The sequence below is a fragment of the Euleptes europaea genome, chromosome 17 (assembly GCF_029931775.1).
Source record: "Euleptes europaea isolate rEulEur1 chromosome 17, rEulEur1.hap1, whole genome shotgun sequence".
Classification (NCBI taxonomy): Eukaryota; Metazoa; Chordata; class Lepidosauria; order Squamata; family Sphaerodactylidae; genus Euleptes; species Euleptes europaea.
Genome location: NC_079328.1, coordinates 45,846,597 through 45,868,606, shown reverse-complemented (window position 1 = coordinate 45,868,606; position 22,010 = coordinate 45,846,597). Strand labels below are relative to the sequence as shown.

General features: G+C 46.5%; 1 protein-coding gene across 1 annotated transcript; it reads left to right on the top strand.

Moving 5' to 3' along the window:
* Positions 1–4,359: 4,359 nt before the first annotated feature.
* MPHOSPH6 (M-phase phosphoprotein 6) lies at positions 4,360–21,231 on the top strand. Its single transcript, XM_056862239.1, has 5 exons — positions 4,360–4,449; positions 15,390–15,502; positions 15,663–15,753; positions 17,688–17,788; positions 21,090–21,231. The coding sequence occupies exons 1-5, from the start codon at positions 4,399–4,401 to the stop codon at positions 21,229–21,231; spliced, it is 498 nt and encodes a 165-aa protein (XP_056718217.1). The 5' UTR covers positions 4,360–4,398.
* Positions 21,232–22,010: the final 779 nt, after the last annotated feature.

The following is a 22,010-nucleotide window of genomic DNA, read 5'->3' as shown; positions in this document are numbered from 1 at the left end:
GATGTATTTGAATTCTTATAGCCTACAACTGTGTCCTTGAATACTACCACATTATACAGTTGATATTACGTGTTTGAAAACCTCCAGGTACTAGCTGGAGATCTCCTGCTATTACAACTAATCTCCACCTGATAGAGATCAATTCACCTGGAGAAAATGGCTGCTTTGGCAATTGGACTCTTGGCATTGAAGTCCCTTCCCTCCCCAAATCCCACCTTCCTCAGTCTCCGCCCCCAATACCTGGTGGTACCTGGTGGCAAAGAGGGACCTGGCAACCCTAGGGACTGCAGAGCAGCGGCGGCTTCAACCAGTTCCTGCCACCTCTACCCGCCGCCAGCTTCCTGAGCCTGACTTCGGGACTCTCCCGCCGGGCGCTCCTTCCCACCATGCGTTTAATTTTTGGAATTCATAATAGAAAAGTGTGCGACCTAACAGGGACAAAACGAGCCATGCGTTAACGTCCTGTGATAGTTTCTCCCCCCCCCCCTTTCACGACAATTCTTATTTATATAGTGCTGCTCAATGGGCAAAGCCCTTAAGAGAGAAATGTCCGGGATCTCACCCCCCTTGAAAACACATCTAAACATTCCAAACAAACAAAAAAGAATTTACATCCTTCAAAGTCCATTTTACATTCCTGTCCATGTTGTACAAATGTATCCTGCCAGGCAACGTGTGAAACAGGGACAGGCGTAAGGTCGGCCAGTCCGGTTACCCTATCTTCCAGGTGCATCAGGAGTGGAATACGTGCATTTGCATTTATTTCTTTATATCTCACTTCTCTCCCAGTTGAGACTCAAAGCTGCTTAGAACATTTTTCTCCCCTCCTCTGTATTCTCACAACAACCAGGCTGAGAGTCTGTGGCAGACCCATGGTCACCCAGCAAGCTTCCTTGGCAGAGATGGGGATTTGAACCCAGGTCTCACATGAACACATGAAGCTGCCATATACTGAATTAGACCCTTGGTCCATCAAAGTTAGTATTGTCTACTCAGACCGGCAACGGCTCTCCAGGGTCTCTGGCTGAGGTCTTTCACATCACCTACTTGCCTAGTCCCTTTAACTGGAGATGCCAGGGATTGAACCTGGGACCTTCTGCATGCCAAGCAGATGCTCTACCACTGAGCCCTGGATCCTACTCCACCGCTCTATCCACTATGCCACACTGTCTCTCAAGGTATTGCTCCAGGTATACCTGTGTCACTCTTGATGGTAATTAGAAATTGTTGCCTATCCCAAACACCTACCTGGGGAAAAAAAAATCTGTCAGGCAGAAATACAATAACTGGATTTGTACGGCCCTACGTTCCAGCGTCTCCAAAGTATATATCGTCTCATTCTGCAGTTCAGAGAGATCAAACTGACACAGAGTCCACCAGTGGCACTTAAGGGTAACAAGAAATTGATGCATGTCTCGATCTCTTACCTGAGAAGCATCAGCCTTACTAGTCCAGGTAAAAATATGGAAATGTGAGGTGAGCCCTGAACTTGCAACAATTCCTGCTTACCTATTATGCTCAGGACACACCATTTTCTCATCCCTAATATAGAGAACGGGATGATATATTGGTGGAGAACGCTGGCGTGTACAGCTATCGTATTTTCATGCCTCTGACTTGGCATGGGAAGAGAGAGAGAGAGAGAGAGAGAGAGACATTGCTCCAGGTGTGCGATCCAAGCCTCCCAGAAATTGCTGCCTTCCTACAAGTAGCATCAGCACACAATCCATCATTTCCCCCCTCATCCCTAAAGTGGAAAACAAGATGATATATAGGCAGGGGACGCTGGCATGGATCTCAATTATCTTGTGGTCCACTCGATGCCGCTATTTGAGGGAGAATTGGACAAATGTCCGGATTCGGAAATGGGAGTATTAGGCTAAGTTTATATCAATTTTCAACATATAAGTGGGGGGGGGGAGTGATAGTTTAATCCTTTGGGGGCTATATTGATTCATTTATTTTAGAACACACTCAGCACGTATTCAGTTACTCTTTAATGTCTTTTCCTTTTTCTTTTTTAAGGAAAAAGAAGACTTCCTTCCTTCCCATGTGTTCTCTGCGGGCCACCCTTGAAGATGGTTTGGCAGCGTCTGTGAGCGCAAACTACAGCAACGTGGGGTCTGGAATCTGGCGTAGTGAAGATATAACAGCAGTTTAACTACAGCAAAACAGGCTCCCTGTTGATTTTTTCCAGGCTCTATTCAAGGGGCAGTTTTTGACCTTACAAGCCCTATAACAGGGGTCCCCAACATGGTGTCCATGGGTCCCCACTCGTCCACATGAAGCCAGCTGGGTGACCGTGGGCAAGTTAGAGCTCTCTCAGCCCCACCTACCTCACAGGGTGTCTGTGAAGAGAAGGTGATAATAAGCCGGTTTGATTCATGCTTAAGTGGTAGAGAAAGTCGGCATATAAAAACCAACTCTTCTTCTTCTCCTCATGGAATCACAATTGTTCTCTAAACTATAGAGATCAGCTCCTCTGGAGAAAATGGCAGGTTTGGAGGACAAACTCTATGGCATTATACCCTGCTGAGCTAGGGTTGCCAGCCTCCAGGTAATGGAGAAGAAAAAGGCTATACTAATACCAATTAGGTTAGGAAAACAGTACAGGGGCAACAGTCATGTACAAAAAAGTGCAATTTATATAAGCTAGGTAAAGGTAAAGGTCCCCTGTGCAAGCACCGGGTCATTCCTGACCCATGGGGCGACGTCACATCCCGACGTTTACTAGGCAGACTTTGTTTGCGGGGTGGTTTGCCTGTGCCTTCCCCAGTCATCTTCCCTTTACCCCCAGCAAGCTGGGTACTCATTTCACCGACCTTGGAAGGACGGAAGGCTGAGTCAACCTTGAGCTGGCTACCTGAAACCGACTTCTGTCGGGATCGAACTCAGGTCATGAGCAGAGCTTTTGACTGCAGTACTGCAGCTTAACACTCTGTGCCACGGGGCTCCTTTATATAAGCTACTGAAACATAAATTGCACTTTTTTGTACATGACTGTTGCCCCTGTACTGTTTTCCTAGCCTCCAGGTAATAGCAGATCTCCTGCTATTACAACTGATCTCCAGCCGATAGAGATCAGTTCACCTGGAGAAAATGGCTGCATTGGCAATTGGGCTCTATGGCACGGAAGTCCCTCCCCTCCCCAAACCCCGCCCTCCTCAGGCTCCGCCCCAAAAACCTCCCGCTGGTTGCGAAGAGGGACCTGGCAACCCTACGCTGAGCGCACTCCCCGCCCCAAACTTGGCTGTCACCTGGGGGTCCACCCCAAATCTCAAGGACTTTCCCAACTTGGCAGTAGAACACAAAAACTAAATGAGGGATTTAAGACAGAGTATGCTTGCCAACCTCCAGGTGGGGCATGGAGATCTCCCTGAATTACAACTGATCTCTAGACAACAGAGATCAGTTCCCCTGGAAAAAATCACTGCTTTGGAGGTTGGGCTCTGTAGCATTATATACCCATGAGATCACTTTCCCCTAACCCAGCCCTCCCCAGGCTTCACCCCATAAATCTATTCTCCAGCCTCAGTAGGGTTGCCAGGTCCCTCTTCGCAATCAGCGGGAGATTTTTGGGGAGGAGCCTGAGGAGGGCAGGGTTTGGGGAGGGACTTCATTGCTATAGAGTCCAATTGCCCAAACAGCTATTTTCTCCAGGTGAACTGATCTCTATTGGCTGGAGATCAGTTGTAATAGCAGGAGATCTCCAGCTAGTACCTGGAGGTTAAATCTAACAACAGCACAGGCTCAACAACATCATAATATGCAATTTTACTCTGTATAATTCATCAAACACAACTTATTCAGCTATAGGACACTCAAATTCATTTGAGTGTCCTATAGCTGAATAAGTTGTGTTTGATGAATTATACAGAGTAAAATTGCATATTATGATGTTGTTGAGCCTGTGCTGTTGTTAGATTTAACCTGTGTTGATTCAGCATAAGTACCTGGAGGATAGCAACCCTAAGCCTCAGGTATTTCCCAACCCAGAGTTTGCAACCCTTTGCAATAGTCATGGCCACAAACAAACAAAGCATTTAACTCTTCCTTGTAAGGAACATTCCAACATGTGTATTATTTTTGCACCTTTCCCCCAGCTGCAATAACTTTTCCGCGCATATTTCCCCACTTTTTAAAAATAAGAGCAGATTCCAAGTGAGGGCAGGACCAGGGGTTGCCATCAGAGACGGCGGCTTCGTTTGGTCCCACGGCGCATGCTCAGAGAAGCTGCGCGTGCTCCCTGATGCCAAGCGAAGCCCATCGCATCACCCGGCCCCTGTTCTGGAGTTGAGCATGCGCAGTAGCATCCCGGCGGTCGCGGCCTGGTGGGGAAGGGAAACTCGCGCCGTCGGCCGGCTCCGTTCAGGCTGAGGCTTCGCGCCCGCCGTCGCCATGGCTCGAGACGTGAAGAGCAAACTGTCCAAGAACCTGATGCGAATGAAGGTGAGGGGCAGGTGAGGGAAAGAAGGGCGGAGGCGGACGAACGGGGAAATAAGCCCAGCCGAAACACTTCGGGAAGAAGCGGAGGGGAAGGGGGAGGAGCCGAGTGGGCCCGAAGGGCGGGCCGAGCGGAGGCGAAGTTCTTCGGAACGGGCGGCGGCGAGCCGAGTGGCTTCGGGTCCTGAGTCGAACTTCCACGACTTTACCCGAAGGGGTTTCGCGGACGAGCCGAGTGGCTTCGGGTCTCGCGAAGGGGCGGAGCCGAACTCGACCGACTTTACCCGAAGGGGTTTCGCGGACGAGCCGAGTGGCTTCGGGTCTCGCGGAGACGCGAAGGGGCGGAGCTGAACTCGACCGACTTTACCCGAAGGGGTTTCGCAGTGGGCTCCGAGGAGCCGAGTGGCTTCGGGGAGAAACGTGGAGCTAGATCTGCTCAAAGGTGCCGGGGCATTGCCGACCCCGGCGCCTCTTCCTTTAGATTATGTTTTCTGGAAACGCTGCTCCTGCGACCTCAGACGGTGGTCCCTCTGTACTACGTCAAGAAATGCACTCTGCACATGCCCAGGAGCGGGCGTTGAAATACAGCTTCCATTTCTGCAGCGTTGGGGTTGAAGGAAAACGGCTTCAGCGTTGGGGTTGAAGGAAAACGGCTTCAAGCCCGAGAGAGATACCTGAACACACGCACACCTGCCTGGAGCCAGAATTTCCCAACGGGCTGCTTTCAAACTTTGTTGCTAGTGCTTTGGTTCAGTGCTAGAATCCTAGAGTTGGAAGGGTGCACCGAGGTCATCTAGTCCAACCCCCTGCACATGGCAGGAAATTCACAGCTGCCTCCCCCCCCCCCGAGGCGGTAAGACTTTCCGAGCACCATTTCTCACATCCAATATAGCAACAGGGAACTGCTCTTTGCAGCACTGGGGTAAATGTATGGGTAACCATATATAGAATCATAGAGTTGGAAGGGCCACCAGGGTCATCTAGTCCAACCCCCTGCACAATGCAGGAAATTCACAACTACCTCCCCCCACACACACTTCCAGTGACCACTACTCCATGCCCAGAAGATGGCAACAAAAACCCTCCAGGATCTCTGGCCTGGAGGAAAATACCTTCTTGAACCGAAAGTGGCGATTGACATTTCCCTGGACGTGTAAGAAAGGGCCACAAGAGCCAAACACTGACGCAAACCTTCCTGCTCTCAGGCATGGGCTCATCAATCAAACATTGCGTCAGATGCTTAGAATAGAATCACAGAGTTGGAAGGGACCACCAGGGTCATCTAGTCCAACCCCCTGCACATTGCAGGAAATTCACAACTACCTCCCCCCAGTGACCCCCTACTCCATGCCCAGAAGATGGGGGGATGACTCCAGGATCCCCGGGCAATCTGGCCTGGAGGAAAATTGCTTCCTGACCCTAAAGTGGCGATTGGCATTTCCCTGGGCATGCAAGAAAGGGCCACGAGAGCCAAACACTGATGCAACCCTTCCTGCTCTCCCTCTCATGATCTGCCTAAGGTCATAGAATCAGCCTTGCCGACAGATGGCCCTTTAGCCTCTGCTTAAAAACCTCCAGGGAAGGAGAGCTCACCACCTCCCGAGGAAGCCTGTTCCACTGAGGAACCGCTCTAACTGTTAGAACATTCTTCCTGATGTTTAGCCAGAAACTCTTTTGATTTAATTTCAACCCAATGGTTCTGGTCCAACCTTCTGGGGCAACAGAAAACCACCCCATCCCTGCTGACACCTTTGTTGGTGCCCACCAAGTGTTTTTAGGAAGTGGGTTGGTTAGATTAGGCTTTTTGCCCAGCAGGGCTTCTAATTGGCTATTCAGATTAAAAGACATCCTGTTAAACAGAGCTTTTGCCTGAAATGTCGAAGAGTTACTGACAGAGTTAGATATAACCTCCATCCCTGATTTCCTTGACTTTCCCCCCCTCCATAACAACCCAGTGAGACTGAGAGTCACTGGCGAGAGTTCACCCACCAAACTTCATAATTGAGTGGGATTTGAACCCTGGTCTTCTGGATCCTAGCCTAGCACTCTAACCACTGCTCCACTCTTCTTCCCAGCCACTTCTTCTCATGCTGTGGTATTGTATTTTTGATGCTTGTCGAGATGGTTAAGCACCCAAGCTGGTGGAAGGTTCTCAGGTTTCTGGAAAAGCTGCCTGTTTATAAAAGAACAGGCTGTATTCGGTAGTTCAAGAACTTCTTACAGTTGTTTGTGTGCTCCCCTCCTTGTCCGATCTAAAGGTCATTCCCTTCTCAACTAGTTCTGCATCAACCTGCTAATGTCAGAATCTTGCAACCATGCTGTTATTAACCATCATTTTCCCTGCTCATTTAACTCTTTAAAAAAAAACCAACTCATCGATGCGGTACTGTAAGCGCTGGGGGATATTAATAAAGTGGTGAGCTCACCCGTCGCCCTTGGAGTTGCAAATCTGGTGTCAAGTCCAAAGCGAAATTAGTCCCGGCTCAGTAGCTAATGGACTCCGTTCACATCCTATAATGCAACAAGCAATTCAGTCGAAAGTCGCTCATCACTGTGACTGATGGTTCCCTTTTCAAGGAGCAACATCGATGTTTGAGTTGCCATTAATTTTTAAAAACTATAAATATTCATTAAATGTTTATCCCTCCACATCACCGGCTCTTCGTGGTTTGTTTGCCTTGGTCGACGTTGCCCAATTCCATTGTATCTCGCATATTTGAGGATGTAGTTAAAAGTCCTTTCAGTCCAAGCACTGTACACGATGTAGATGTATTTGCACAGCGTCTGTTTTCAGCCTGTGGAGTTGACATGGTACCAAGGTCACTGTGCGTCTGGTGTAATTAAAACGTGCTTCTTGGAGGATGTAAGGGCTTCTGTTACCTTCTAGGTCAGACGTTCCCAACCTTTTTGAGCCCGCGGGAACCTTTGGGATTCTTAGATCCGTGGTGGGTGCGGGCTGCCTCAAGAGGCAGAGCAACCACAGAATGGCTGCAGCAGCTTACCTTCAATCTCACAGTGAACATTCTTGGGTTGTGGTGGCAGCATTTTGAGAGCCAGCGTGGTGTAGTGGTTAAGAGCCATGGTTTGGAGCGGTGGACTCTGATCTGGAGAACCGGGTTTGATTCCCCACTCCTCCACATGAGCGGCGGAGGGTAATCTGGTGAACCAGGTTCAATTCCCTACTCCTACACATGAAGCCAGCTGTGGGACCTTGGGCTAGTCACACTCTCTCAGCCCCAGCTACCTCAGGGTGTCTGTTGTGGGGAAGGGAAGGTGACTGTAAGCCGGTTTAATTCTTCCTTAAGTGGTAGAGGAAGTCGGCGTCTAAAAACCAACTCTTTTTCTTCTTCTTCATCTGCACAGACAATCAGAAACCTTCCTGGGCAAAAGCTCCACCTGGCCTACCCACTTTCTAAAAACACTTGGCGGTCGCCAGGGAAGGTGTTAGCAAGGGCTGTGGTGCTGCACCGCGTTGGGGAGTCCTGTTCTAGGATGAATAGGAAGCATCGTTGGTATTCAAGGAGCTCCTTTAGGTATGCCCAGAGGTTTGTGTATCCTCAGATGAACCTCTGGCTTTTGGGGTACTGTCCATACGAGATTACAGTCTGTCTCTGGCATTTGGCATGGGGATAATACATGTTGAAAACCGCCTTGTGCATGTGAATAATAGTCATACAAACATTTGCAAAGATGCTCCCAAATTTCTACTAAATCGATATTCTTGGAGTATGTTGTTTGAGTCTGAGTTTCCTTGTCATGCAATGCTGTACATGTATTCTTCTAGTCTACTATCCACTAGTATGTTCTGGTTATTTAAGCCTCTCCGAGCAGGTTATCTGGAGAGGTGCCACAGACATTTTCAAAATAAGAAGCGGAACACATTTAGATATAGATTTGGATATGCATCGCCAGTACGCTAGTATGAACTGTGATGCATATTTAATACTTATAACATGGTTTCCCAGAAGCCTGTCATGCGCATATTCACACAAGCAAAATTCACTCAAAATTTGCAGTAGATCATCCAAAGTATACCGAATGGAAGAACTAGCAACAGCAAACGTACAGGACCAAAGATTGAATGGGCTGATCGATATTCATGTGACTCTCATTCTTTGGATCAAGGCCTGTGTTGCTTTGGAAATAAAACAGAGTCCTCCTGAAATTAAATCAAAAGAGTTTCCATCTAGACATTAGGAAGAATTTTCTAACTGTTCCTCAGTGGAACAGGCTTCCTCAGGAGGTGGTAAGCTCTCCTTCCCTGGAGGTTTTTAAGCAGAGGTTAGATGGCCATCTGTCAGCAATGCTGATTCTATGACCTTAGGCAGATTGTGGGAGGGAATCTTGGCCATCTTCTGGGCATGGAGTAGGGTTAACTGGGTGTGTGTGGGGGGGAGGTAGTTGGGAATTTCCTGCATTGTGCAGGGGGTTGGACTAGATGACCTTGCTGGTCCCTTCCAATTCTATGATTCCTTGTGGTGCACATTTTTCTTTTCAAGCTTCAGCACTGAGTTGGAGTTACTAACGAAGCCAAGATTTTCCTTGCCTGTTGTTTAGGGTTGCTGCATGAGCAAGAAATCTTTAAAAAAGAGACTTATTTGCTGACGGGAAAAGATATCCTTTTCTCCGGCCTCATCAAAGCGAGATGCAAGCTACTTCTGCATGAGCGGCTCCCCAGGATACCAGATGAAATCACGCCAGCCAGTTGGCTTTTGCTGGAGGCTGGACTCCACCGTATTCCCAAATCCTCCGCTGCAGAGCCGGTTGAGTTAAGCGAGCCTCCGGGTCCCCGGAGAACACAAGACTCCAAAGCTTTGAAGAGAGAGATTTTGAAAGGGGGAAGTAAAGCAAACACAGCTAATGCAAACACAGCCGAGGCTCGGTTAACAAACCTTTTGGGAACGGAGATGCGTATCACGGTGGATCGTTCATAACTCTCTGAAAAGCCTGGAATTACTTTGCCGCCAGTTTTCCCTTACCTTCTTGCTCCAAGAGGTAGTTTGATCAAGGAGTAATCCTTGCATTGGGAACATCTTTCTTGGCTGTAGTCCGAGCAAGAACAGTCCCAGGTACCTGATCACATAGACAGGTGGTTTTCAAACGTTCGGTCTTCAGAGAACCCTTTCTCAATTGACTTGTCTGCTGAGCAATCTTTCTGTTCTTCCATCTGAACCCTTGAGTGTTACAGAAGATTTTTGGGGAGTACATTGAGGGTACGGTGCATGTGGAGCCCTGGTCTCTTAGGTCTCACAGTTGTCCATGCAGGAGCAAAGAGTGGTTCCCTAGAACACATTGAACATTTCCCTACGGCTGCAAGTTAGAAGTGACAAACAAACTGCATTTCAGGGAAGCCTGGATCCTCTCACTCATGCGTCTCAGAGGTAGAGCTCCTGCCTTTAGTGCAGAAGGTCCCAGGCTCCTGAAAATCTGGATTTTCCTAATTTGAACCATTGCTGGACAAAGCGGTTTCCTCTGCCACTTGGTTTAGATCCCTGGATGTCCAAGTGCCAAAGCGTGAGAACCTTGCAGTTTAATTGAAAATGTTTTAATGTTTAGGGTGCTTCTGATTTTGTTGGTAGTGCAGAGATGCTGGCAGAAGCTACAAGCACAGTGATAAGAGCAGGATGTTAAAAGGGAAGAAAAGAGAGCTTCAGACATCACACCAGGCTATGGTTAAGGAAGTTTTAACTGTGGTGTGGAATGAAACATAGATTGACAAACTACGGCTTTTGACTGGCTGCCCAAACCAGCTTCAGAAGCTCTTGTTTAAAGGGAGTTTGCAAAACACGATTTTTGCTGACCACAGTTTGGCATAATATTTGACTTGACAAGCCACGGTTACAACCGATGTTATGCTTTAGGGGGATGCAGCCTGTACTCCACTGATAAAATGAAAGCAGACAAGCAGCACTAGACTCTGGTTTGCAGGTCTGTTTTTTAAGTTCAAACCACAGTCCAAACCGTGGTTGACGTAAACCATGGTACAGCATGACATCTGAATGGAGCCTCTGCCATCGATTCCCATTATTCAGTAAGAGTATCAAGAATTTTCAAGGACCGGTTCAAGTATTTTGTGTTTTATGCATTACCAAATGGGGGAGAGGATGTGGTGCAGTGCTAGAGCATCCGCTTTGCATGCAGAAGGTCCAAGCTAAAAAGGAATGGATGGTCAAAGATCTGAAAGCCCTCCTTCTGAGACCCTGGAGAGGCCCTGCCTGTCAGAGTAGACATTACTGGGATGGATCCAGCCATCCTCCAAGTAGCTTTCTTAGGTTGGAGGAAGGTTTCAGACTTGAGCCAAGAAGAATGATGGTGGAAAGTGCCATTGAGTCGCAGCCAACTTCTGGCAACCCATAGGGTTTTCAAGGCAAGAGATGTTCAGAAGTCGTTTCTCGTTGCCTGCCTCTGTGTAGCAACCCTGGACTTCCTTGGTGGTCTCCCATCCAAGTACAAGCCAGGGCTGACCCTGCTTAGCTTCTGCTATCTGATGAGATCAGGCTCGCCTGGGCCATCCAGGTCAGGGCAAAAGGTGTGGTGACGATGGAAAGTGCCATCAGGTTGCAGCCGATTTATGGTGACCCCGTAGGGTTCTCAAGGCAAAAGACATTCAAGGGTGGTTTGCCATTGCCTGCCTAGGTCTGACTAGCTTGGGCCATCCAGGAGGAAGGCTTCAAACCTGAGCCCAAAAGGAATGGTAGGGTATAAATATTGTAAATAATTTTTTTAAAAAACACTTTGCTCAGTGGAGTGTTAGATTAGGGGAAGGATCCACCCCACCGACCTTGTTGGACCAATGTTCCGATTGACTGTAAGGCAGCTTCATATGTTGAGCCCTTTGAGAAAGAGTAGAAGAAGAAGAAGAAGAAGAAAAGAAGAAGAGGTGGTTTTTATATGCTGACTTTCTCTACCACTTAAGGAAGAATCAAACCGGCTTACAATCACTTCCCTTCCCCTCCCCACAACAGACACCCTGTGAAGTAGGTGGGGTGAGCTCTAAGAGAACTGTGACTAGCCCAAGGCCACCCAGCTGGCTTCGTGCATAGGAGTGGAGAAACAAATCCAGTTCACCAGATTAGCCCCCGCCATTCATGTGGTGGAGTGGGGAATCGAACCCGGTTCCTTAGATCAGAGTCCACTGCTCCAAACCACCACTCTTAACCACTACACCACACTGGCTCTCATCCTATATTGTTCATCCTATATACAAGCTGACATGCACGTGACGTGCAGGTTGCCAGTGGCCGTCGGCGTATTTCCCACATGACCCTCTGTGCTGGCGAACTCTCCCGCTGTGTCCTGACATGCTATGCCGACAGCAGATGTCAAAGTCCGTCCTTTGGCATTCAGTCAGACTTGGACAGGAGAAATGTCGACGCAGCGCAAAGCAACGCTTCCTTTTCCACAGCTTGGCATTAAACCTCTTCCCCCCCCCCCATTCCAAAATTTCATCTTGGAATCCCAGATAAATGCTCATTTGGAATATTTCATTTCCTTTACAGCTGTTGCAACTGGTCGTTAGATATTTTTATCCCAAGCACTTTGGGAGTCTAACCCCCCCCTTTTTAAATATGATCATTAACTGCTTGCTCAGAGGGGAAATTTGCCCATTGAAACTTTTGATTGACTAGCCAATTTCCTTGATTTGCTTGGCGTCTCGTCCTTCGTTAGCATCCTCTTTCCCCACCCCGCACTTTATTTCTGCTCTTAAATCTTTTCAGTATCTCGGGCACGGTTCGGTGTTTGCGTCGAGTTCATATTTAAGGAGGCAGCGCGCTTTTCTTCTGCTCTTCCACTGAGAAGTGGTGTAGTGGTTAAGAGCGGTGGTTTGGAGCGGTGGATTCTGATCTGGAGAACTGAGTTTGATTCCCCCACTCCTCCACATGAGCGGCGGAGGCTAATCTGGTGGACTGGATTTGTTTCCCCGCTCCTACACACAAAGCCAGCTGGGTGACCTTGGGTTAGTCACACTCTCTCAGCCCTGCCTACCTCGCAGGGTGTCTGTTGTGGGGAAGGGAAGGTGATTGTAAACTGGCTTGAGTCTCCCTTAAGTGGTAGAGAAAGTCGGCATATAAAAACCAACTCACCTTCTTCTCCTTCTTCTTGACTTCTGAGGTTTTCAGCCTTGCAAATTCCCCCAGATCTGGAAATGTAAGAAGCATCTATAGAAAGAAGACCTGGCGCAAAATTTGCTTGCGTTCTTTGCTGTCTCCCTCTGTTGCCGTCATCTTCCGTTGTAATGTAAATTGTTATCTCCTTGAGGCAGGAACCTTTCTCCATGTTTAAGTCATTCGGCTGTGGTCAGAGGCTATAAATTATAGGGAATAACAACACCCCCTCTCCCTGTTTCTCTTTGCCAGGGGCAGTAGCTGTTTTGTGAGACTCAGCCCTGTCCCAGTTGTTGCCTTGGGGGGTGCCTTGTCGAAAATTTTCTTTGTTAGTGTCCGCGGTTAACCGTTCTCTTCTTCAGGTTTTTAGCTCCTTAGCCAGGCTGCCTTGAGTATAGGGTTGCCAGGTCCTTCTTCGCCACTGGCAGGATGTTTTTGGGGCGGAGACTTCAGTGCCATAGAGTCCAATTGCCAAAGTGGCCATTTTCTCCCGGTGAACTGATCTCTTATCGGCTGGAGATCAGTTCTAATAGCAGGAGATCTCCAGCCCGTACCTGGAGGTTAGCAAAATATAGTGTGCTGATGATAATTAGCAAAATGGCAAGGCAACAGCCCAACCACTGATAACCGTGCGGTGAGTATTTTATATAACAAACTCTATGAATGTAAACACTGAGTTACTAAACTTGCTTACCAAATGTTCTAAGTTACAATTCTATCATACAACATTAATGAATAAAACCGAACAAACAAAAGAGCGGACCACAAGAGGAAACCGCTTCCGTGCCAGAGCAGCCGTTAAGGTTAAGCTCCTAAAAGCCATTGCAAATTTCGTTGAGTAATTGTGTTGGGGGGGGGGATCTATAGGCCATTGCCCTTTTAATTGAGTTTGTGGAAATTCACTATGCCATTGCCCCTTTAGGAATAGTTTTGAAAAGTAGCTACTGCTGACTGATGTTTTATAATAGAATTGTAACTTAGAACATTTGGTAAGCAAGTTTAGTAACTCAGTGTTTATATTCATAGAGTTTGTTATATAAAATACTCACTGCACAGTACCTGGAGGTTGGCAGCCCTACTTGAGGAGGTGGAAATAGCTGCTCTCCAGTGCACATGACCGGTATTGCTTAGCTCTCTGTTTCCCATGCTGGCGAGGCTTGTTTTGAATGCCTGAAACGCAGTTAATGCAGTTACGTTGTTGTTGCACGTCTTAAGCCTATTATATTAAATTGGTGCACGTCTTAAGCCTAAAGAAACCTCTTGGCAGGGCAGGCCTTTGCAAAGTGGAGGAATGTGAAACATGTAAGACAGCACGGAGCCCCTGGCAGTTTTTGATTAGAAGCAGTAATCCTTGGAAGGAACAGGGGGGAGCTGCTGTTTTCGGCTGTGAGACGGTGGAGGTATACAGCAATAGTGGGAAAATCCAACGCTGGCCTTCCAGTGCTTCTGTCTCAGAAGTGTGGCGGCAATGTTGTGATTCAGGATGTTTGCTGGGGTTTCCAGGTCCCCTCCAGCAGCCGGTGGGAGCTTCGTGGGGGTGGGACTGGGGTCAGCAATCCGCGCAGCTGGCGCGATGACGTCACTTCCGGGTTTACCCCGGAAGCATCAGCATCGTGCCGGGATGCTCTAGCACTCTCCTCCAAAAACTCTGTTATACATGTTTTGCAATCCTGCAGAGCTGCACAAACACCCCAACCCGCCGAAATTCGGGTTGCCAGCTCCAGCTTGGGAAATTCCTGGCGATTTTGGGGTTCGCATCAGGGGAGAGCAGGGTTTGGGTAGAGGACTCAGCGGGATGTAATGCTATAGAGGCCACCCTGCAAAATACCCCTTTTCTCCAGGGGGCACTGATCTGCGTCATTTGGAGATCAGCTGTAATTCCTGGAAATCTCCAGGTCCTGCCTGGAAGTTGGCAGCTCTAAGCTGAGTAAGGAATCCGCTGCCAAAGTCTGAATCTGCTCAAACCTGGGAGAGCCATTTTCGTTCTCTTTCCCTACCTTGCCTGCCCCAACCATGCTTCTATCGTTAAAATACCTTAGTCGCGCTTCCTAAAGATGAAAACTTGTTCATGCGTTCTTGAGTCTGTTTGCTCGGGGCCTTTAGAAATCTTGCTGCATCAATAGTGCTTTCCCTGCAATTCTGAATTGTATATTTCAGTGCTACAATAAAGCGTCCAAATTTCTATAGTTTCATCTGTGCAGAGATAGCATAGTCTTTCTAAAACTACCAATATTTCTTCCCTCACTCTTTTATGAATTTCTAAAACACATTCTGGCGTCAAATAAAACTTATTCTTTTTTTAAAAAGAAGAAGAAGAAGAATCAATTAGGATTTAGAGGATGCACAAGGCGGATTATCTCAAACAGCGGTAAGAATTAACATTAAAAAAAAGTTAAGGCCCGTCCCGAACCAGAGCTTTAGCATTAGCACAATAAGCTTAAAAATAAGAATTATAAAAGCATCAGGGAGGTTTTTCAAACCGCAATTTACCCTCCTCAGAGGTTCTACACATCTCCTGTTTTGTAGATCTAGGGAGGAGTTAAATCTTTTTGCACAAATGTCTAATGAATTTTAAACCACATTGTCAACAGCCATTATTTTGTTTGCCAGCGCTGAATAATGCAACCTGTTGTAAGCAGTTACAAACACATAATAAATCATAGCCACCACATAACAATAGCTTAAAACATATAGTACGGAATATATACTATTTGAATACTAGGGTTACTCGCAGAGTACCGGCACATTTTGCCTGTGGAACTTGCTTATCTGAGGTTCCCCCTCTCCCAGACGAGAACTGTGCCATTTGACCACTGAGAGACCCCTTTGTCTGTGTTTCAGTTCATGCAAAGGGGCTTGGATTCGGAAACCAAAAAGCAGCTCGAAGAAGAGGAAAAGAAAATCATCAGCAAGGAGCATTGGTTCCTGGATTTACCAAAACTGAAGGAGAAGGAGTAAGTTCCTCTTTTATGTGGGAAATTAAAAGCAAAAGCCCTCTCCCAGCCCCCAAATGGAGGGCAAGCTTCCATTTTGTTTTTTGCCTGTCTGCCCTGGTGAGTTGCTGACTTGGCTAAACTTATTTATGAGTCTCTCCCTTTTTTATTTTTTTTGCAGGAGCTTTATAATAGAAGAACAAAGCTTTCTGCCGTGTGAGGATCTGCTTTACGGCAGAATGTCGTTCAAAGGCTTCAATCCTGAAGTTGAGGTATCGTGATTCCAATTGCTGATAATCTGGGAGTCCAATTGCTGATAATCTGGGAGTCCTTGGTTCAGATCCCGTTTTTAGAAGAAGAAGAGTTGGTTTTTATATGCCAACTTTCTCTACCACTTAAGGGAGACTCAAACCGGCTTACTATCACCTTATTGGAGGAGATGAGCAGAGAGCAAAAATCTTGTCTGTGAATTTACTTCATTTATACCACGCCTTGTTCCCCAGTGAGGATCCAAAGCAGCTTACATCGTTTTCTTTGCCTCCGTTTTATCCTCACAACAACCATGTGAGGGAGGTCAGGCTGAGAGTGCCTGAGTGGACCAAGGTTTTCCAGCAAGCTTCCGTGGCAGAGCGGGGATTTTAACTGGGATCTCCCCGTTCCTAACGCCATATGCTAACCATTACACCACACTGGCGCTCAAATAGTTCGTCACTGGTGTTAGAACATCAGTCAAAATGTAAGAGCCACTGTCCGGTTCCCCGCTATGTTGGCGGAGGCATGCAGCCCGTGTTAGAATCTGTAGTCTGCTGCTGCCTGGCTGTCCCGGGGGATAGAGTCTCCTGCCCCAAGCCTCTTGAGGTTCAGGTGTTTTGGTAAGGCACGTACGGATTTGCAGCCAGCAGGAAGCGATGCACATAGTGCAAAAGAAAAAGAGATTTTTGGAAAGCTAATTGGCATCCTCTGGAGGAGAAACGGAGACATTTGTTTTACCGTTCCAGCGATCGTATTCATACTCCAGAGAGAGAGAGAGCACAGTGGTACAGCACAGCGGTAGAGCATCTGCTTTGCATGCAGAAGGTCCCAGGTTCAATTCCTGACATCTCCATTTAAGAGGATCAGGTCGTAAGCGATGTCAAAGACCTCAGCCAATCAGAGGAGGCAAACATGACCTTCGACAGGCCAGGGTTATGACTCGGTACAAAACGGTTTCCTGTGTTCACAAAGCATATGTCTCCTTCGAAGGATGCGTTTCCTGGGTAATTTTCTGCTTAGATGGGTCTGCTCCCATTTTCCTAAGAGAAGTATTCACTCTAAGGAACCGCCCTGCCCAGGGAGCCATGTGACACATTGTCATGTGTGCTACTTAAAGGGTTGCCAACCTCCAGGTGGTGGCTGGAAGCCTCCCAGAATTACAACTGATCTCCAGACTACAGAGATAGCTTCCCCTGGAGAGAACGGCAGCTTCAGAGTGTGTATGGACTGTATGGCACGTCCCTGCTGAGGTCCCTCCTTTCCCCAAACTCCACTTTCCCCAGGCTCTACCCCCAAATCTCCAGGAATTTCCCAACCCAGAATTGGCCACCCTAGCTACTTATGAGTAATTTTCATATGCTGTGACTTAGCATTAGCTGAAAGATTTTCCTTTGGGTAAAACCCTCAGAAATCATAGAATCATAGAGTTGGAAGGAACCACCAGGGTCATGTAGTCCAACCCCCTGCACAATGCAGGAAATTCGCAACTACCTCCCCCTACCACACCCCCAGTGACCTCTACTCCATGCCCAAAAGATGGCCAAGATGCTCTCCCTCTCATGAACTGCCTACGGTCATATAATCAGCATTGCTAACAGATGGCCATCTAGCCTCTTCTTAAAAACCTCCAGAGAAGGAGAGCTTACCACCTCCCAAGGAAGCCTGTTCCACTGAGGAACCACTCTGTTAGAAAATTCTTTGGGCCCAGTTTGCCAGGAGGCCTTTTCACTTAAGCAGCCAGAGTATATATATTCTGATTTTGATCCAGTTCTGCATTCTACAGTGGGACAGGACAGAAAGCAGCTGTTAAAAGAGTGTAGCACACAAAATTATACATTCCAAACGTGCCCTCTTTTTCAAGCAACAATTTTCTCCTCCCCGCCAGATCTGTCTCCTTGACTTCCTTCAAGGAGCATAATATTTAAATGGATATCCTTTTTTTTTCCATTTTCAGAAGTTAATGATCCAGATGAACTCGAGGTACAAGACGGAAGAAATCAAAGAGGAAGATAATGCAATGGAGGCTGATGTATCGGATGAAGAAATGGCCAGAAGGTAACCGTTGCCTTTTTATGACATAGCTAACATTACTGAGAAAGATGCATCGCTGCTTTTTTTTCCCCACGCCAAAGCCAAACAACTGAAAAGCTTGACGTGGTGGTGGTGGCGGGACCCTCACCTATTTCCCACTGTAAAATAAAATAAAATAATCCCTTTTTGAAACTAGCTGTTGACATCCACATTCTCCAGGGGCTTTAGCTTAGAGTTAGCGAGTACATGTGACTAATTTTACTTCATAGCCGCCCAGCTCTCCTCTGAGAGCTCTGACAGCTTCGGGTGTCACTATTCATACAAATACAACTTTATAATATATTTTTTTAAGAGACAACAAAACCCTATTAATAGCGCTGCTGTCAAATCTACAGTGAAGGGGAGTGAAACCGAATGCTGCAGTCTGGCGCCAAAGGCAGTGTTCAGCGCAGCGATTGTGTGTCTCTCGTTGTAGATTCCTCGGCTGGAAATCCCAGGACGGAACTCTGTCCTGATATCGCTGTTTTGTTTTGGGTTGGGGGGGGGGGGTTTGCCACGCAGTGGTACGGTGTCCTCCAAGCACGTTGGCTTGGATGCCGCAGATGTCCTGACTTGGTGCACCTGTGGCAACTTCTTGGAAGGATATTTCCAGTTGGCCCCTTTACAGATCCAGCCCATACAGGGTTCACTATAGACATGCCAAGTTAAGTTGGCAGGGAGGCTGGCGTGATGGAGAGAGCAGCGGACTCTAATCTGGAGAACCGGATTTGATTCCCCACTCCTCCACATGAAGCCTGCTGGGTGACCTTGGGTTAGTCACGGTTCTCTCAGAACTCTCTCAGCCCCACCTACCTCGCAAGGTGTCTGTTGTGGGGAGAGGAAGGTGATTGTAAGCCAGTTTGAAACTCCTTAAAGGTAGAGAAAACTGGGGTATAAAAACCAACTCTTCTTCCTTGAGAGTATGTCAGTGACATTGGGCTGGATCCATCCCTCCTCCAAGTAGCCTGTTTCCAGCCACAGGAACACAAGAAGCTGCCTTATTCTGACTTGGACTTTTGGTCCATCAAGGGCAGTATTGTCTTCCACATCCCTTATTACATGAACGTTTTAACTGGAGGTGCCAGGGATTGAACCTGGGACCTTACGCATGCAAAGTAGGCGCTCACACACTGAGCAAAAAGCCCACCCCACCCCCAGTTTCTCCACCCTACATCCTGCCCCATTATCCTTCACTGAGGCAAGAATTTCGATTTTGAAATAGTGGAAGCTGCTAAGAACCAAACCTGCTTCCATTTGTATTGCTTCATCCTGGAGTCTGTTTCTTGAAAACTCTACACTGTGGCAGAATATAAAGAACTGATTTTGATGTATGTGTTTGCTTAATTGCTGCAGTGCCTACACTCCGATTCCTTCACTGTATCTAAAACAATTGCCTACAAACTAATCCATCTGTTAAAAAGGGAAGACAAAAAAATCCTAGTTTTCGCTTTTACATAATTTAATACAATGGTTATGTAAACACATGTGGAGATATTGTGTAAGAGTGTTGGTTTAGGATCTGGAAGATCCATGTTCAAATCTCCCATTTTCCCGTGAAGCTTCCAGTACGATCTGGTATGCCGGGCTGAGCATCTTGAAGGAAGCTGAGGATAAATCTAATACAGAAATATACACATCCCCATGCTAGGTTTGGGGAGGGAGGCAGAACTGAGCGTGCTACTCTTGGCTCCACCAGGGATGGTGTTCTTCCAGTCACATGGACAGAGCCTACGCCTGTAAAATCTGTTGTAGGGTCTTTGCTATCTTGCATCTCTGTCTAATACAGGCATTCCTCGTTTTATTGCACCTCTTTTTATTGCACATTGTTTTATTGCGCATCGCACATATTGCATTTTTTTACAAATTGAAGGTTGTTTTTTTGGATTGAAATTATTGATACGGTATATTTGACCAGCCAAAAGTTGATACAACAAATTTTCAACTTAATAGAATTGTAAAGCTAATACAAATTACAAAGTTTAATAAAAATGTAATATTATTAAATATTATTAAAAGATGAGATATTAGTACATATCACGTGGTTAAACTTTTTGTCTTAATATTTCTAAAAATATTTTTTAACAAAAAAAATTTCCATCCTAATTTTGCGTATTTTAATTGCTATAGCGCAAAATTTGGCAGTTGGGAGCGAATAATATGGAGTTTCACCCACCAGGAGCTTCTTGGTCAGGAACTCAACTGGCTTGTCGGGGAATCTCCTGATCAGGAGAGAAATTAATTTAATGCGAGCCTCATGATAAAATGGACAGCTGAACAATACATGTTCAGTAGTTTCAATGTTCCCTGACCTGCTGACCTGCAAGGGCACAGCCTTTCTGCTCTTCTTATGTTTTCCTTCTAAAACAGCCGAAGGCAGAGGTTGACATCTGGCTAGAGTGCAGGCCTTTCTATAATTGATAAATTCCGAGTGGGAAAGATATACTGCAAATTGAAGGTTTGTGGCAACCCTGCATCGAGCAAATCTGTGGGTGCCGTTTTTCCAAAGCATGTGCTCACTTCATGTCTCCTGTGTCACATTTTTAACAATAGAGTATTTTTTAAATTAAGGTATGTACATTTTTTTAGACATAATGTTACTGCACACTTAATAGACTTACAATATAGTGTTAATATAACTTTTGTATGCACTTGGAAACCAAAAAAATTGTGTGACTCGCTTTACTCCGGTGGCCTGGAACCCAACCTGCGCTATCTCCGAGGTATGCCTGTATATAAAAAGAGAGAGGGAAATCTGTAATTCACGTTGCCAACTTTGCAACCTCCAAATGTTTTAACAGAGAGCCAGCATAATGTAGTGGTTAAGAGCAGTGGATTGGAGCGGTGGACTCGGATCTGGAGAACTGGGTTTGATTCTCCACTCCTACACATGAGCCGCGGATGCTAATCTGGTGAACCGGGTTGGTTTCCCCACTCCTACACATAAAAGTCACCTGGGTTACCTTGGGCTTGTCACAGTTCTCTCAGCCCCACCTACCTCACAGGGTGTCTGTTGTGGGGAGGGGAAGGGAAGGTGATCGTAAGCTACCCTTAAGTGGTAGAGAAAGTTGACATAAAAACCAACTCTTCTTCATCATCATACTGTTGAGAGTCTCAGGAGACTGATGGGAGATAAATCATGATCATTGATTCGAGGGAGGAGGGGGCACAGCTTTTAGAATTCATAGTTTATAAGGCCAGAGCGAGCTATGCTGATCCATTGCCTTGAGATTCCTCCATCAGAACTTTTTTTTTTCATTTGTTTTGTTTTACATTTTGACTTTTACAGGTACGAGACATTGGTTGGAACTATAGGGAAGAAATTTTTGAAGAAGAGGGACCGGCGCGCCCTACAAAGCACAGATGAGGCCGAAAACGGTCCCCATGGGCCTAGCAAAGTGAAGAAAATGTTTTTAAAACCCCAGGATTAAAACTATGTGGATGATTTGTGCACCCTTTGGGCCGGGGAAGCATATTTTTATACCCTGCGAACACCAATAATTTTTTTTCTAAATCACTGGCTTTCTTTATGTCTCGGGGACGGATGCATTGTTTAGAGCAGATGCATACGTAAATGGAAGTCATACATCCTCTGCTCTCTGCCTTCATTTTTTAAAGCATGAGCCCTGTGAGATACACGTGATGTTTATCACCGCATGCAAGCGGGCAGTTTGCCGGACTCGGCTGAGAATACTTCCCAATTATGATTCTAATTTAACCTCAAGCAACTATTTCAACAGCAGAATTTGGGCTGCATCTCCTACAATGCTGTTTTCCGTCGCCATTTTTTTATCATGTCTGATTTGCTTTTTAAAGATTGAGTGGGTGGAGTTATCAAGGAAGATCTTTTTTTTTTTTTGAAGAGCCAGATAATCCCATTAATCTATTTGATTTATTTATGTATTTGGAAAATATTTTATTGTAATGGAGTATTTTTATTGTGGTCAGCAGCCATTTTAAGTGGCTGTTTCCTCATGCCTAATTGAGGATTGTGACCCCCCAAAAGAGGAACTGTGTGCAAGTGGAGATACTTCACATGCAGGTTCGTGCTTGAGGAAAAAGGGTTTTTTTGTTTTGTTCTTTAGCCTGTTTGAAACATTAACCACTTCTTGCAGAAGGACGGCTACTGATTGATTGATTGATTGGATTTATAGGCTGCCCTTTCCTGGCCAAGCCAGGCTCAGAGCGGCTAACAACCTTATGAAAACAA

What these genes read in the sequence shown, in the direction of transcription:
- MPHOSPH6 (XM_056862239.1), top strand. Translation starts at nt 4,399, where the DNA reads ATGGCTCGAGACGTGAAGAGCAAACTGTCCAAGAACCTGATGCGAATG. An exon ending in AGAACCTGATGCGAATGAAG is followed by an intron (nt 4,450 to 15,389) that starts GTGAGGGGCAGG and finishes TCTGTGTTTCAG; the next exon opens with TTCATGCAAAGGGGCTTGGA. An exon ending in CCAAAACTGAAGGAGAAGGA is followed by an intron (nt 15,503 to 15,662) that starts GTAAGTTCCTCT and finishes TTTTTTTTGCAG; the next exon opens with GAGCTTTATAATAGAAGAAC.